Source organism: Lolium perenne, chromosome 5 (genome assembly GCF_019359855.2).
Source record: "Lolium perenne isolate Kyuss_39 chromosome 5, Kyuss_2.0, whole genome shotgun sequence".
Lineage (NCBI taxonomy): Eukaryota > Viridiplantae > Streptophyta > Magnoliopsida > Poales > Poaceae > Lolium > Lolium perenne.
Window position 1 is genome coordinate 252,329,816 of NC_067248.2, and position 18,167 is coordinate 252,347,982.

General features: G+C 41.4%; 1 protein-coding gene across 1 annotated transcript; it reads left to right on the top strand.

Annotated features, from left to right (window-relative positions):
• Positions 1–13,430: 13,430 nt before the first annotated feature.
• Positions 13,431–14,905, top strand: LOC127298354 (putative serpin-Z8). The gene is made up of 2 exons (XM_071821149.1): positions 13,431–14,249; positions 14,340–14,905. Exons 1-2 carry the CDS (start codon positions 13,541–13,543, stop codon positions 14,903–14,905), a joined length of 1,275 nt encoding a protein of 424 aa, XP_071677250.1. The 5' UTR covers positions 13,431–13,540.
• The last annotated feature ends 3,262 nt before the right edge of the window (positions 14,906–18,167 follow it).

An 18,167-nucleotide genomic window follows, 5' to 3' on the forward strand; every position in this document is an offset into this window, starting at 1 on the left:
CCCCTCCGCCGGCGCCGGTCTACCAGTTTCCAATGGCCTCTCACGCGTTGTAGGTACGGCGGATCCCGGCCTCCCTAGCGGGAGGGTTCCCGTTTCTTGTTCTAGTTTTTTCGGTACGTGTCTTTTTCAGGATGGTGAGACGGTTGCGATATCTTGAAGTTAGAATAAGGTCCTCCCCGCCCTATGCTCGCTCCAGTGGTGTGTCTATCATCAGCGGAGGGCGCATGGAGTCGTGCGTCCAGCAGATCTCTTGGGATCTGGTCATTTTTCGTGTTCGTTGGTGTGGTTTCAGTTCAGTTTCTTCCGCTCTACAGATGTCATCATTGATGATGGTTGCCGCTCTAGTGCGTTGGTCCTTTGGGACCTTAGCACGAAGAATTCTCGTCTGTCTACTATAACAAGCTCTACTACGACAAGCTTTGCCCGACTTCGGTGATGGAGGGGCGAGGACGGCGGTGCGTCTTCGACTCGCGCTAGTGTTTGTAGTCGTTGCTAGGTGGTCCAGTGACATGTATGTACGTAATTTTTGTTACTTTTAGGACTTTTTGTACTGATGTTGATGATTATTAATAGATCGTAGAATTTTCGCAAAAAAAGTATTACCAACAAATAAGAGATGATATTATTATATTTCATGAAAGTTGTATAATATAAGTCTTGCATTAGTGTAGTCATGTAGAATGACCAGAACATGACAACGAAGTCATAGTAATCCGGTCAAGAAGTATGGCTTATAATTTTATAATTAAATAATACTATCAATCTAGCAATTATATGGCATAAAAAGTTAATTGAAACATGTAGACATGAGATCTAGTTCTGTCGATTTATTGTGACTACCATTGAAGACAAAACTTTAACCGATTTAATGGTTTTGAAGTTTAAAATCAAACGAGTCTTTGTTAATGCCATGATTTCACGTACTCCCCTCTGATCTATAATAAGTACTGGGGATTTAGTTTAAACTAGTTGAATGCCCGTGCGTTGCTACGGTCCTCAAGTTTATTTTCCAGACACGTACGCATGCACGCACGCACACACACAGTAGCTGAATACCTCTGCGAAGAAGTTTCGTACATATAGAACTTTGCATTGTTACACACACACTACTTTACTCAGTAGCTGAATACCTCTGCGAAGAAGTTTCATACATATAGAACTTTGCATCGTTACATTTTTAACATGAGTTGTCTTTTTTTTCCAACCAGTGATGCGTGTGGTTGGCACGTCCGTTGGGAACCCCAAGAGGAAGGTGTGATGCGCACAGCGGCAAGTTTCCCTCAGTAAGAAACCAAGGTTTAATCGGACCAGTAGGAGTCAAGAAGCACGTTGAAGGTTGATGGCGGCGAGATGTAGTGCGGCGCAACACCAGGGATTCCGGCGCCAACGTGGAACCTGCACAACACAACCAAAGTACTTTGCCCCAACGAAACAGTGAGGTTGTCAATCTCACCGGCTTGCTGTAACAAAGAATTAACCGTATTGTGTGGAAGATGATTGTTTGCGTAAAAACAAGAGAACAAGTATTGCAGTAGATTGTATTTCAGTAAAGAGAATTGGACCGGGGTCCACAGTTCACTAGAGGTGTCTCTCCCATAAGACAAACAGCATGTTGGGTGAACAAATTACAGTTGGGCAATTGACAAATAAAGAGAGCATGACCATGCACATACATATCATGATGAGTATAGTGAGATTTAATTGGGCATTACGACAAAGTACATAGACCGCCATCCAACTGCATCTATGCCTAAAAAGTCCACCTTCAGGTTATCATCCGAACCCCCTCCAGTATTAAGTTGCAAAGCAACAGACAATTGCATTAAGTATGGTGCGTAATGTAATCAACAACTACATCCTTAGACATAGCATCAATGTTTTATCCCTAGTGGCAACAGCACAACACAACCTTAGAACTTTCTCACACATCGTCCTGTGTGTCAATGCAGGCATGAACCCACTATCGAGCATAAGTACTCCCTCTTGGAGTTACAAGCATCTACTTGGCCAGAGCATCTACTAGTAACGGAAAGCATGCAAGATCATAAACAACACGTATATATAGCTTTGATAATCAACATAACAAGTATTCTCTATTCATCGGATCCCAACAAACGCAACATATAGAATTACAGATAGATGATCTTGATCATGTTAGGCAGCTCACAAGATCCGACAATGATAGCACAATGGGGAGAAGACAACCATCTAGCTACTGCTATGGACCCATAGTCCAGCGGTAGACTACTCACACATCACACCGGAGGTGACCATGGCGGCGTAGAGTCCTCCGGGAGATGATTCCCCTCTCCGGCAGGGTGCCGGAGGCGATCTCCTGGATCCCCCGAGATGGGATCGGCGTTGGCGGCGTCTCTGGAAGGTTTTCCGTATCGTGGCTCTCGGTACTGGGGGTTTCGTCACGGAGGCTATTTGTAGGCGGAAGGGCAGGTCAAGAGGCGGCACGGGGGCCCCACACCATAGGGCCGCGCGGCCAAGGGGGGGCGCGCCGCCCTAGGGTGTGGCCCCCTCGTGGCCCCTCTTCGTCTCTCCTTCGGACTTCTGGAAGCTTCGTGGAAAAATAGGCCCCCGGGGCTTTGATTTCGTCCAATTCCGAGAATATTTCCTTACTAGGATTTCTGAAACCAAAAACAGCAGAAAACAAAGAATCGGCACTTCGGCATCTTGTTAATATGTTAGTTCCAGAAAATGCACGAATATGAGATAAAGTGTGAATATTACATGTAGATAACATCAATAATGTTGCATTGATATTATGAAATTATCGATACGTCGGAGACGTATCGGCATCCCTGCTTAGTTCTGCTCGTCCCGAGCAGGTAAAACGATAACACGTATAATTTCTGGAGTGACATGCCATCATAATCTTGATCATACTATTTGTAAAGCATATGTAGTGAATGCAGCGATCAAAACAATGTCTATGACATGAGTAAACAAGTGAATCATATAGCAAAGACTTTTCATGAATAGCACTTCAAGACAAGCATCAATTAAGTCTTGCATAAGAGTTAACTCATAAAGCAATAATTCATAGTAAAAGCATTGAAGCAACACAAAAGAAGATTAAGTTTCAGCGGTTGCTTTCAACTTGTAACATGTATATCTCATGGATATTGTCAACATAGAGTAATATAATAAGTGCAATAAGCAAATATGTAGGAATCAATGCACAGTTCACACAAGTGTTTGCTTCTTGAGGTGGAGAGAAATAGGTGAACTGACTCAACATTGAAAGTAAAAGAATGGTCCTCCATAGAGGAAAAGCATCGATTGCTATATTTGTGCTAGAGCTTTGATTTTGAAAACATGAAACAATTTTGTCAACGGTAGTAATAAAGCATATGCATCATGTAAATTATATCTTATAAGTTGCAAGCCTCATGCATAGTGTACTAATAGTGCCCGCACCTTGTCCTAATTAGCTTGGACTACCGGATCATCACAATGCACTGTTTTTACCAAGTGTCACAAAGGGGTACCTCTATGCCGCCTGTACAAAGGTCTAAGGAGAAAGCTCGCATTGGATTTCTCGCTATTGATTATTCTTCAACTTAGACATCCATACCGGGACAACATAGACAACAGATAATGGACTCCTCTTTTATGCATAAGCATGTAACAACAATTAATAAATTTCTCATTTGAGATTCGAGGATATATGTCCAAAACTGAAACTTCCACCATGGATCATGGATTTAGTTAGCGGCCCAATGTTCTTCTCTAACATATGCATGCTTAACCATAAGGTGGTAGATCTCTCTTACTTCAGACAAGACGGACATGCATAGCAACTCACATGAAATTCAACAATGAATAGTTGATGGCGTCCCCAGTGAACATGGTTATCGCACAACAAGCAACTTAATAAGAGATAAAGTGCATAATTACATATTCAACACCACAATAGTTTTTAAGCTATTTGTCCCATGAGCTATATATTGCAAAGGTGAATGATGGAATTTTAAAGGTAGCACTCAAGCAATTTACTTTGGAATGGCGGAAAATACCATGTAGTAGGTAGGTATGGTGGACACAAATGGCATAGTGGTTGGCTCAAGTATTTTGGATGCATGAGAAGTATTCCCTCTCGATACAAGGTTTAGGCTAGCAAGGCTTATTTGAAACAAACACAAGGATGAACCGGTGCAGCAAAACTCACATAAAAGACATATTGAAAACATTATAAGACTCTACACCGTCTTCCTTGTTGTTCAAACTCAATACTAGAAATTATCTAGACCTTAGAGAAACCAAATATGCAAACCAAATTTTAGCATGCTCTATGTATTTCTTCATTAATGGGTGCAAAGCATATGATGCAAGAGCTTAATCATGAGCACAACAATTGCCAAGTATCACATTACCCAAGACATTTATAGCAATTACTACATGTATCATTTTCCAATTCCAACCATATAACAATTTAACGAAGAAGAAACTTCGCCATGAATACTATGAGTAGAAACCAAGGACATACTTGTCCATATGCTACAGCGGAGCGTGTCTCTCTCCCATAAAGTGAATGCTAGGATCCATTTTATTCAAACAAAACAAAAAACAAAAACAAACCGACGCTCCAAGCAAAGCACATAAGATGTGATGGAATAAAAATATAGTTTCAGGGGAGGAACCTGATAATGTTGTCGATGAAGAAGGGGATGCCTTGGGCATCCCCAAGCTTAGACGCTTGAGTCTTCTTAATATATGCAGGGGTGAACCACCGGGGCATCCCCAAGCTTAGAGCTTTCACTCTCCTTGATCATGTTGCATCATACTCCTCTCTTGATCCTTGAAAACTTCCTACACACCAAACTCGAAACAACTCATTAGAGGGTTAGTGCACAATATAAATTGACATATTCAGAGGTGACACAATCATTCTTAACACTTCTGGACATTGCATAATGCTACTGGACATTAGTGGATCAAAGAAATTCATCCAACATAGCAAAAGAGGCAATGCGAAATAAAAGGCAGAATCTGTCAAAACAGAACAGTTCGTATTGACGAATTTTAAAATGGCACCAGACTTGCTCAAATGAAAATGCTCAAATTGAATGAAAGTTGCATACATATCTGAGAATCATGCACGTAAATTGGCTTAATTTTCTGAGCTACCTACAGGGAGGTAGACCCAGATTCGTGACAGCAAAGAAATCTGGAACTGTGCAGTAATCCAAATCTAGTACTTACTTTTCTATCAACGGCTTAACTTGGCACAACAAAACACAAAACTAAGATAAGGAGAGGTTGCTACAGTAGTAAACAACTTCCAAGACACAAAATAAAAACAAAGTATTGTAGGTAAAAACATGGGTTGTCTCCCATAAGCGCTTTTCTTTAACGCCTTTCAGCTAGGCGCAGAAAGTGTGTATCAAGTATTATCGAGAGACGAAGTGTCAACATCATAATTTGTTCTCATAATGGAATCAAAAGGTACCTTCATTCTCTTTCTAGGGAAGTGTTCCATACCTTTCTTGAGAGGAAATTGATATTTTATATTACCTTCCTTCATATCAATGATAGCACCAACAGTTCGAAGAAAAGGTCTTCCCAATATAATGGGACAAGATGCATTGCATTCAATATCCAAGACAACAAAATCAACGGGGACAAGGTTATTGTTAACGGTAATACGAACATTATCAACTTTCCCCAAAGGTTTCTTTGTAGAATGATCAGCAAGATTAACATCCAAATAACAATTTTTCAGCGGTGGCAAGTCAAGCATATCATAAATTTTCTTAGGCATAACAGAAATACTTGCACCAAGATCACATAAAGCATTACAATCAAAATCTTTAACCTTCATCTTAATGATGGGCTCCCAACCATCCTCTAGCTTTTTAGGAATAGAGGCTTCGCGCTCTAGTTTCTCTTCTCTAGCTTTTATGAGAGCATTTGTAATATGATGCGTGAAAGCCAAATTTATAGTACTAGCATTAGGACTTTTAGCAAGTTTTTGCAAGAACTTTATAACTTCAGAGATGTGGCAATCATCAAAATTCAAACCATTATAATCTAAAGCAATGGGATCATCATCCCCAATGTTGGAAAAAATTTCAGCAGCTTTATCACGGTGCAGTTTGCAGCTTTAGCAGCTTTAGTGCAGTTTTTCGCGCTTTGCATTAGAAGTGGAAACATTGCTAACACCAATTCTTTTATTAGTATTAGTAGGAGGTGCAGCAACATGTGTAGCATTAGCATTACTAGTGGTGGTAATAGTCCAAACTTTAGCTACATTCTTATCTTTAGCTAATTTTTCATTTTCTTCTCTATCCCACCTAGCACGCAGTTCAGCCATTAATCTTATATTCTCATTAATTCTAACTTGAATAGCATTTGCTGTAGTAACAATTTTATTATGATGATTCTCATTAGGCAAAACTTTTGATTTCAAAAGATCAACATCAGCAGCAAGACTATCTACTTTAGAAGCAAGTATATCAATTTTCCCAAGCTTTTCTTCAACAGATTTGTTAAAAGCAGTTTGTGTACTAATAAATTCTTTAAGCATGGCTTCAAGTCCAGGGGGTGTGTTCCTATTATTATTGTAAGAATTCCCATAAGAATTACCATAGCCGTTGTCATTATTATAAGGATATGGCCTATAGTTGTTACTAGAATTGTTCCGGTAAGCATTGTTGTTGAAATTATTATTTTTAATGAAGTTTACATCAACATGTTCTTCTTGTGCAACCAATGAAGCTAATGGAACATTATTAGGATCAATATTAGTCCTATCATTCACAAGCATAGACATAATAGCATCAATCTTATCACTCAAGGAAGAGGTTTCTTCGACAGAATTTACCTTCTTACCTTGTGGAGCTCTTTCCGTGTGCCATTCAGAGTAGTTGATCATCATATTATCAAGAAGCTTTGTTGCTTCACCAAGAGTGATGGACATAAAGGTACCTCCAGCAGCTGAATCCAATAAATTCCGTGAAGAAAAATTTAGTCCTGCATAGAAGGTTTGGATGATCATCCAAGTAGTCAGTCCATGGGTTGGGCAATTTTTAACCAGAGATTTCATTCTTTCCCAAGCTTGAGCAACATGTTCAGTATCTAATTGTTTAAAATTCATTATGCTACTCCTCAAAGATATAATTTTAGCAGGGGGATAATATCTACCAATAAAAGCATCCTTGCATTTAGTCCATGAATCAATACTATTCTTAGGCAGAGATAGCAACCAATCTTTAGCTCTTCCTCTTAATGAGAAAGGGAACAATTTTAGTTTAATAATATCACCATCTACATCTTTATATTTTTGCATTTCACATAGTTCAACAAAATTATTAAGATGGGCAGCAGCATCATCAGAACTAACACTGAAAATTGCTCTCGCATAACAAGATTCAAGAAAGCAGGTTTAATTTCAAAGAATTCTGCTTTGTAGTAGCAGGTGGAGCAATAGGTGTGCATAAGAAATCATTATTATTTGTGGTTGTGAAGTCACACAACTTAGTATTTTCAGGGTTGGCCATTTTAGCAACAGTAAATAAAGCAAACTAGATAAAGTAAATGCAAGTAAACTAATTTTTTTGTGTTTTTGATATAGCAAACAAGATAGCAAATAAAGTAAAACTAGCAACTAATTTTTTTGTATTTTGATTTAGTGCAGCAAACAAAGTAGTAAATAAAACTAAGCAAGACAAAAACAAAGTAAAGAGATTGAGAAGTGGAGACTCCCCTTGCAGCGTGTCTTGATCTCCCCGGCAACGGCGCCAGAAATTTGCTGATGGCGCAAAGTTGACGTGGGAGTTAGAGATCTCTGTGGTGTAACTTTTCTTCAGTTCCCCGGCAACGGCGCCAGAAATTTGCTTGATGCGTGTGGTTGGCACGTCCGTTGGGAACCCCAAGAGGAAGGTGTGATGCGCACAGCGGCAAGTTTCCTCGTAAGAAACCAAGGTTTAATCGGACCAGTAGGAGTCAAGAAGCACGTTGAAGGTTGATGGCGGCGAGATGTAGTGCGGCGCAACACCAGGGATTCCGGCGCCAACGTGGAACCTGCACAACACAACCAAAGTACTTTGCCCCAACGAAACAGTGAGGTTGTCAATCTCACCGGCTTGCTGTAACAAAGGATTAACCGTATTGTGTGGAAGATGATTGTTTGCAGAAAACAGTAGAACAAGTATTGCAGTAGATTGTATTTCAGTAAAGAGAATTGGACCGGGGTCCACAGTTCACTAGAGGTGTCTCTCCCATAAGACAAACAGCATGTTGGGTGAACAAATTACAGTTGGGCAATTGACAAATAAAGAGAGCATGACCATGCACATACATATCATGATGAGTATAGTGAGATTTAATTGGGCATTACGACAAAGTACATAGACCGCCATCCAACTGCATCTATGCCTAAAAAGTCCACCTTCAGGTTATCATCCGAACCCCTCCGGTATTAAGTTGCAAAGCAACAGACAATTGCATTAAGTATGGTGCGTAATGTAATCAACAACTACATCCTTAGACATAGCATCAATGTTTTATCCCTAGTGGCAACAGCACAACACAACCTTAGAACTTTCACATCCTTGTCTCGTGTGTCAATGTAGGCATGAACCCACTATCGAGCATAAGTACTCCCTCTTGGAGTTACAAGCATCTACTTGGCCAGAGCATCTACTAGTAACGGAAAGCATGCAAGATCATAAACAACACGTAGATATAACTTTGATAATCAACATAACAAGTATTCTCTATTCATCGGATCCCAACAAACGCAACATATAGAATTACAGATAGATGATCTTGATCATGTTAGGCAGCTCACAAGATCCGACAATGATAGCACAATGGGGAGAAGACAACCATCTAGCTACTGCTATGGACCCATAGTCCAGGGGTAGACTACTCACACATCACACCGGAGGCGACCATGGCGGCGTAGAGTCCTCCGGGAGATGATTCCCCTCTCCGGCAGGTGCCGGAGGCGATCTCTGGATCCCCCGAGATGGGATCGGCGTTGGCGGCGTCTCTGGAAGGTTTTCCGTATCGTGGCTCTCGGTACTGGGGGTTTCATCACGGAGGCTATTTGTAGGCGGAAGGGCAGGTCAAGAGGCGGCACGGGGGCCCCACACCATAGGGCCGCGCGGCCAAGGGGGGGGGGGCGCGCCGCCCTAGGGTGTGGCCCCCTCGTGGCCCCTCTTCGTCTCTCCTTCGGACTTCTGGAAGCTTCGTGGAAAAATAGGCCCCTGGGCTTTGATTTTGTCCAATTCCGAGAATATTTCCTTACTAGGATTTCTGAAACCAAAAACAGCAGAAACAAAGAATCGGCACTTCGGCATCTTGTTAATAGGTTAGTTCCAGAAAATGCACGAATATGACATAAAGTGTGCATAAAACATGTAGATAACATCAATAATGTGGCATGGAACATAAGAAATTATCGATACGTCGGAGACGTATCAACCAGCTAGTACTAATGGCATGAAACATCCATCATATCATGAGGCCAGATTCAGTAGAAGATACAATCTTTCTACAGCAACAGCAAAAAAGTGTTAAACTTGCCAGGTAGCGAACATCCAAAGAGCACAACATAAAAAAGTGCTTCCTTCTTCACTAATTCATAGAAAAAAGCTCAACTTAGCTTATAAAAGTAGACTCATGAACCTGTTCATAGAAAGTTATTGAGAAAATCAAGAATGGACAAAAATATTGAAAAAATATCAATTACATCACTTGACATATGAACTCTTGCTAGGATACTGGACAAAAATATCAAGAAATATATCCACAATTCGACAGAACAAATTATTTTGGTATTGGTAGTTCCTATGGCATGAAGACTTGATGACCATTCCATCATAGCTGATACATCTCTATCTGAGACTCCCACAGTAACTCTTAAGGGAAACATATAAGCTCAACAGACTGATGGCTATTGTTCCCAATACAAGAACTTCTAGTAGGTTATGTGTCTGTTGTTTAATACTACAATATAAACTCTCAGCAGACAAGAAAAACATATCACCAAATATTATAAACGAAGCCGAGCTTGTGTGAACTATATCGCTTGACTCAAAACTTGATTGGATTCATAACTTCTGATCCCAAACAAAGGACAAAGGTAACATCAGAGACTGAAAGTGACTAACCACACTCCTAAGAGCTTTAGCCCATACCTAAATACCAAGAATATATATCAGATACAAACATAATAGTTAGTCGACAATAAACATAAGCAAGTCAACAACATTTTGATATATACTCTGATTATCTTATCAAGTGAGCCAGAGCAGGGCCTTGTTGTTAAGAAAGAAAATAAAATCACTTGACGCCATGGCAAATGCAAAGCCATTCCAGAGTTTAAGACGTACTTTTTCGTCACCGAGATCAAATACACTTAAATAAGTCATAAAACTGAGGCAATATTGGAGGAACAATCCAGTACATCCTAATCTCTCAGTCAACCTGCCAGTTTTTCAATTAGAGCTTAACTGTATCTCATTATTGTCATCTGGTCAATACACTTTTGTCAGTCTTGCACAACAACTTGATAATACTTGTAAAAATTTGGGTAAGGGTGCACTTAAGTTATGTCTTACATATAGTTATGCTTTTCTGATGATTGTGGTTGTTTTTGCAATGTGCAAAAAGAAAGATGGTTATGCAAACTCTGAGTACGAGCATATGACTGTGACCCCCAAGATATATGTGGTATTGATATTCACCCTTGTTTAGAACCATACCATTTCTCATCCTAGAAGAAAAGATAAATCTTGAAACTGAGGGAAATTAATATAGAATAAATATCAGCAACCTTTGGAAAATAGTTGACAGAAACAAAATTCTAAAATTGGTAGTACATATGAGTAATACATAGCCACACATTTGACGAATTCATATCAGTAATCATTTTCTCTCTGTTACAGTTATAGGAAAGGAGATACAAATAATATACATAGACTGATGGTGTTTCTTTTTTACATCTGATACATACAATTTTCAATGATAGACTTGAAAATGCTCATCCTTGATTAAAGATATTTAGAAAGTGGTGTACCAGTATTAAAAAACCAAGGTAAGAGGACTATGCTAATTAAATTTTATAATATCATATAGTGTAATCTGGATACTTGTGCCAAAGTACCACATTTCAACACAAAAACAAAACCAATTAGTGGAGAAATTATCCTTGATTAAAGAAGGAAGTGATCACACTTAAAATATTTAGTAGTTCACATACATAACACACAAAGTAATAAGAACAAAAAAAGCTCACTCATCTTGACTGATATGATTGCCATCTTTCTATAAACTGAACTTCATCAATTAAAGCAAAATAACCAAGTTATAAGAGCCAATCCGAAACTAAGAAATTGAGTGGATTACATACCTTGACTGTACACACTCCTCCTTCTTTGCAGATGAATATGCAGGTTATTCATCTGAATCAATCAAGAACCGAACCAATTAGCAGCACACGTACCAGAGTTATTCTATCAGGGTCTAGGCATCGGTGACTCGGTGCTCTGTGAAATTAGAGTTGTCGATCGGACACCCGGCTATATTTGGCACACGCCTGCCGTTCTCGTCGGCCACACCAACCTCCTAGGAGGCTCGGATTGTGCAAATGCTCTCGTAGGCAGAGCCTTCCTCGTCGGGGTGCATCATATCATTGCCAGTGGTAACATCCAGAAAGATGCGGGCTTCTTCGCCAACGCCTTACATCATGGACAAGCATTGCTGTCAAAACGAATTTGAGAAGGTCATTAATTAGAAGAGGAAACTGCATGCATGCAAGGTTCCTGGATGCTCAAATTTTTGTAGCACATTTCAGTCTATGGAAAGATTTTCCAGTATAAAAATGTGCATGGAAAAAAGCTTATAAGTACTTTAGTAAACTCAGTGGCGACCACACTGCCAAGGTGACTGGCCTTTCCCATTACATCTCCAATGCCCTTCGTTGAATCTTTCTACCAAAGTGTTCGTCATTGCTGTGCTTACTACTTGCTTCGCCCTCTGGAGTTTAAGTTGCCTCTGATCTGGAACATTAAACTACCAAGTCTTGATATAGTGTTGAGTGACCATTAAACTCAAGTGCAAATTGCTAATCGAAAGAATAGAGTTCAGGAATATGCCTAGCATACTCAATTTCAGATAACAATTAGATACTCTTGTCTCTAACGAATTGAATCATTTCACCATGGGAATGAACAGTGCACAATTTGTTTTAGAGAAGATATTTGGATAGGAAATACCTAACATGGCCCGAGTAACTCAACAGGTTTGGTCGGTCCAAAAAGTGACTTGAAGGCGGCGGCGTTCAGGATGTGTTGTTCGCCGGAATTGGGCGGCAGCATGGAGATGTTGCCTCCTCCGTACATCCTCCACGGCGGCATCGAGGCGTCAAACTGTTGTATCGCGTGCGTGGCGGTGTTGAGCGGCTGTCCTGGCCAAATCAGCATGGAGAGGAATCGCGAGCACCTGGGATCTGGGAGGAGCGGCAGCGGCCGCTGCGTTTTGGACGTCCCGTCCGTCGGGGTTTGGGATCTGTGGTGTGTGCGCGTTAGCGATCAGGGCCATGGCGAGTGGCGAGTCTAACTTTTTTTACATCAATAATTCAATATATGTGACTTTATTTGATAACAAGGAAAGTAAATATTTGATTTGATAGCTTTAGGAAATAAGACCAACGAGATTTTCTTATTTGATTTGATTTGATTGTAAGCTGAATTAGCGGAGCGTTGGAATAAGACCGTGATTGATTGAGACCATAATTGCCTTGACCATTTGGAATGTCTGAGATTTTTTCCGGCGAAAGGAAATATATCTTTCCTAATTAATTAATAGCGTGATTGATTATACCATGATTGTTACGAAATTAGATCCGACGAAACGGAGACTGTGAGATCATATTGGACGGTCCGGATGCTTTTAATGACGACCACCAAAGTGCGTTGAGTGTCAAACGACCAACTCCCATTTAATAGTAAAGATTATCCCATACCTTAAATTTAAACTAACACCAACATTTATTATAGATAAGAGGGAATAATAGTATTAGCGCTATGAAACTTGTCTAAAATTTATCAAAATTTGGATGGATGTAGACACTAAATAGTATAAGATACATCTAAATTTTGATAATAACCTTCGATAACTTACATGAGATTGAGGGAGTATATATAAAATAACTGTAAGAGAGAGAGAGAGTAGAATGAGAAGAAGTGCGCCGCACGCTGCGCAAGCGGCTGCTTCTCTAGCTAGCCTCCGTTTAAAAAGATCATGGAACACACGCAACTGATAAAAACGTTAATGCTACGTAAAACAGATATATACAAAAGGAAATGCAAATCCATAGGAATCGGAAAGTGAATGAAACCTACCCATTTAAATTGTTTCCGTTTTATCTGAATTATTATCTTCTTGTGAACCGACGTAGGTCTAGCAATCACCGTGCATACATAAAAGACGATTCTCGTTAGCGTGTATATCAAGGAAAAGAACAGGTCATCTTTTTCCACGAGATTTTCCCTATTGTCTCAGCGATCGAGAGCCAGCGATGGAAGAGACGAGGAGCCCGACGGCGCAGTCCGGCTCTGCCGGCCTGGCGGCCCTCTCTGCCGGCCTGGCGAGGTGTCTGGCCAAGGAGAACGCGGGCAGCAACCTGGTGTTCTCGCCGCTGTCCATCTACGCCGCGCTCGCGCTACTAGCTGCTGGTGCCCGGGGCGACACCAAGGACGAGATCCTCCGCATCCTCGGTGCGTCGTCGCGACGCCAGCTCAGGAAGTTCGTCTCAGGCGTAGCGCAGGACGCGCTCACGGATCAGTCCGGCTCCGGCGGTCCCCGCGTCGCGTTCGCGTGCGGCGTCTGGAGCGACCTCACGTGCCCGCTGAAGGCCGCCTACCGCAGCACCGTCGTGGACAAGTTCAAGGCCGAGGCGAGCAACGTCGACTTCATCCACAACAAGGAGGCGGCACGAGGCCAGATCAACGCGTGGGTTGCCAATGCCACGAGGAATCTGATCGATTCCGTCTTTGGTCCGGGATCAATAACACGGCTCACCCGCGTCGTTCTCGGCAATGCCATATACTTCAAGGGCAAGTGGGATGAGCCCTTCAACAAGAAGTGCACCAGGAACAGGCATTTCTATCTGCTGGACGGCGGCGATGTCGACGTGCCCTTCATGGAGAGCGGCTCGTCCCAATTCATCGCCGTGTACGACGGGTTTAAGGTGCTCAAACTACGTTACAAGATGGCACAAGCGCCAGGTAATTAATCCTGTTAGCCACGGTACATATTGATGCTTTCAATCTTGCGGTTCAGTCCTCTTATAATTTTTTCTCCGACTATGACGACAGGCTATGCGAAGGTGTCCTCTGATAGTAAGAAGCGTAAGAAGGCGTCCTCCGAATCTGATGGTCACAAGCATACACGGTTCTCTATGTGCATCTTCCTCCCAGATGCCCGCGACGGCCTACCGGACCTGATTAACACGATAGCAAACCAGCATGGCTTCCTGCACGAGCACCTGCCAAAGAAGAAGGTCGAAGTCAACAATTTCCGGTTGCCTAGGTTTAAGTTGTCCTTTGAAAGCAGTGTCGTAACAATCCTGAAAAAATTGGGGCTTGAACTGCCATTTGGTGCTGAGGCCGATCTGTCTCGCATGGTAGAGCGCAATGAATCCGGATTGCCATTGGTCGTCGGTGATGTGATCCACAAGGCGGTCATCGAGGTGAATGAGGAAGGCACCAAAGCTGCGGCCATCACCATGGTGAATATTGTACTTTTTTCTGCGATACGGCGGCCGCCACCTCATAGAGTGGATTTTGTAGCTGATCATCCGTTTGCATACTTCATAGTGGAGGAGGCGACCGGCGCAGTTGTCTTCGCGGGGCATGTCCTAGACCCGTCCAGAGAGCACTAGGCCATCTCGAATTGGTTTCGTTTTGAAGTGAATTTGGATTCCCATAGGTGACATTTTCATGTTATATTTTTCCTATATCACGAACATCTCATTCACCACAACATCTAATTTATGCTGTGAAAACACATGCGGAATCGGAGTAGCAAGAAACCCACATCGGATAAAGCATTGTTATACTTTTTTCCTCTAAATTTGTTATTCCTATGGGCCAGCCGGCTAGACTAGATAGTAGCTAGCTGTTGGGCTACATCAGTCTCCTGAATGCTGATATGTAGTGTTTGCTTTCACACTTTCTCTCCCTAACACGTGACATCTTTTAATAGGTCACTTACGTGTGTTGTTCTTTGGTGTTTGTACAACAGAAGTAATCTAGCTGAGGTATTTACATCAAAAGTAATCCAGTTGAAGTGTTTACAACAATAGTTAATAATATTTATCAGCAAATTTAACCAAAAACATTGTATATTCACAATAAATTAGTAAAGTATTTACAACAAATATTTATTAGCATTTACAACAATTAATTATCAGCAAATTTACAAAAAAAGGTATTTACAACAAATCAGTAAAGTATTTTCATCAATAATTATCAGAAAACTTAAGAACAATTAAGTATTTACAACAAATTAGTAACAACAAATCAGCACCATATTTACAACAATAATTAACACCAAAAAACAAATAATTTAGGTGTTTACAACAAATAGCTAGCAATAGTTTTAACAAAAAAATTCCCATTCCAAAATTTTCTTTACAACAAATTGCCAATATATTTACAATAAAAATTAGCAAGAAAAACAACAAAAATATTACCATACCTGCCCCACACCTCCTTAGCCAGCTAACTCTACAAAATCAAGCATTTGTGACTTGGAACGACCTTAGCTGCATGCGTGCTAGTCTAGAAAGCTGGTCCATATTTTTCGCTATCAGCCAAGCATGCATGGTTTGGACCAGAGCGAGCTGATACAGGTAGCTAGCTAAAGTCACCTGACAAGCTTGGCACGTCGTAGGGTTAGCCCATGTCATCTTGGGATTGAGCTTCAGTGATTTTGCCAGCCCACAAAGTCACTGACTTTGAGTCACTTACAAGTGGGGTCATGTGGGGCCCTGATACGTCCAATTTGCATCACTATTTTATATCATAATTTGCTGTTATTCATTGATATATTTCATATTGGGACACTATACTTATGTTATTTCATCTATTTTGCATGTTTCATCATTATTGGAGGATCAAGCACCGGAGCCAGGATTCTGCTGGAAAAAGCACCGTCAGAACGCAATATTTCGGAAGATCAACTGTGGAAGGAAATTATACCAAAAATCCTATTTTTCAAGATGATGAAGGAAGCCAGAAGGAGGAGCCAGGTGGACCCAGGGTGGGCCCACACCATAGGGCGGCGCGGCCTATGGCCTGGCCGCGCCACCATGTGGTGTGGGGGCCCCACAGCCCCTTTCGCCTCCTTTTCTTCGCGAAACCCTTCGTCCCGAAAACCTAAGCCACCGAGGGTACCTCGCGAAGAGTTACAGTCGCCTCTGCGGGGCGGAGAACACCAGAGAGAAAAGAGCTCTCCGGCGGGCAGGAATCCGCCGGGGAAATTCCCTCCGGGAGGGGGAAATCGACGCCATCGTCACCGTCATCGAGCTGGACATCATCACCATCACCATCATCATCATCTCCATCATCATCACCGTCGTCTCCACCGCTGGACACCGTCACCGCCGTAGCAATTTGGGTTTGATCTTGATTGTTTGATAGGGGAAACTCTCCCGGTATCGATCTCTACTTGTTGTTGATGCTATTGAGTGAAACCATTGAACCAAGTTTATGTTCAGATTGTTATTCATCATCATATCACCTCTGATCATGTTCCATATGATGTCTCGTGAGTAGTTCATTTAGTTCTTGAGGACATGGGTGAAGTCTAAATGTTAGTAGTGAACTATGGTTGAGTAATATTCAATGGTATGATATTTAAGTTGTGGTGTTATTCTTCTAGTGGTGTCATGTGAACGTCGACTACATGACACTTCACCATTTATGGGCCTAGGGGAATGCATCTTGTATTCGTTTGCCAATTGCGGGGTTGCCGGAGTGACAGAAACCTAAACCCCCGTTGGTATATCGATGCAGGAGGGATCGCAGGATCTCAGAGTTTAAGGCTGTGGTTAGATTTATTCTTAATTACTTTCTTGTAGTTGCGGATGCTTGCAAGGGGTATAATCACAAGTATGTATTAGTTCTAGGAAGGGCGGTACATTAGCATAGGTTCACCCACACAACACTTATCATAACAATGAAGATTATTTAGCCGTATGTAGCGAAAGCACTAGACTAAAATCCCGTGTGTCCTCGAGAACGCTTGGTCGTTATAAGTAAACAAACCGGCTTGTCCTTTGTGCTAAAAAGGATTGGGCCACTCGCTGCAATTGTTACTCTCGCATTTTACTTACTCGTACTTTATTCAACTGTTACATCAAAACCCCCTGAATACTTGTCTGTGAGCATTTACAGTGAATCCTTCATCGAAACTGCTTGTCAACACCTTCTGCTCCTCGTTGGGATCGACATTCTTACTTATCGAAAATACTACGATACACCCCCTATACTTGTGGGTCATCAAGACTATTTTCTGGCGCCGTTGCCGGGGAGTGAAGCGCTATTGGTAAGTGGAATTGGTAAGGAAAACCTTTACTGTTTGTGCTGATTTTATTTCTGCCTGCTGCTATAAGTCATTATGGAGAGATCTTCTCTTCAATTTTTATTTGGGAAATCTTCTACTACTGCAACGGTAGTGGATGAGGCGCCAGGTGAGGAAGTGATACCATATAAAATACCTATGAAAATTATTGAACGTGTTATGGATAACCGCTATGAAGGGGATGGAACTGTCCACCCTGGAGATCATTTATTGTTCTTACATGAATTATGCGGTTTATTCAAGTGTGCAGGTATTGCTATGGATGAAGTGAGGAAGAAACTATTCTCTTTATCGCTGTCTGGTAAAGCGGCGCATTGGTATAAATTACTGGATAATGGGGATTCTCTTGAATGGAATGATATTGTGCCCCGGTTTTATTCTAAGTTCTATCCTCCAAGTGAAATTCACAAGGATCGGAATCGCATATATAATTTTTGGCCTCATGATGGAGAGAGTATTGCCCAAGCTTGGGGGAGATTGAGTCTTTAATGCTCAAATGCCCCATTCATGAGCTTCCTGGTAATGTTATTGTTGATAATTTCTATGCAAGACTTTCT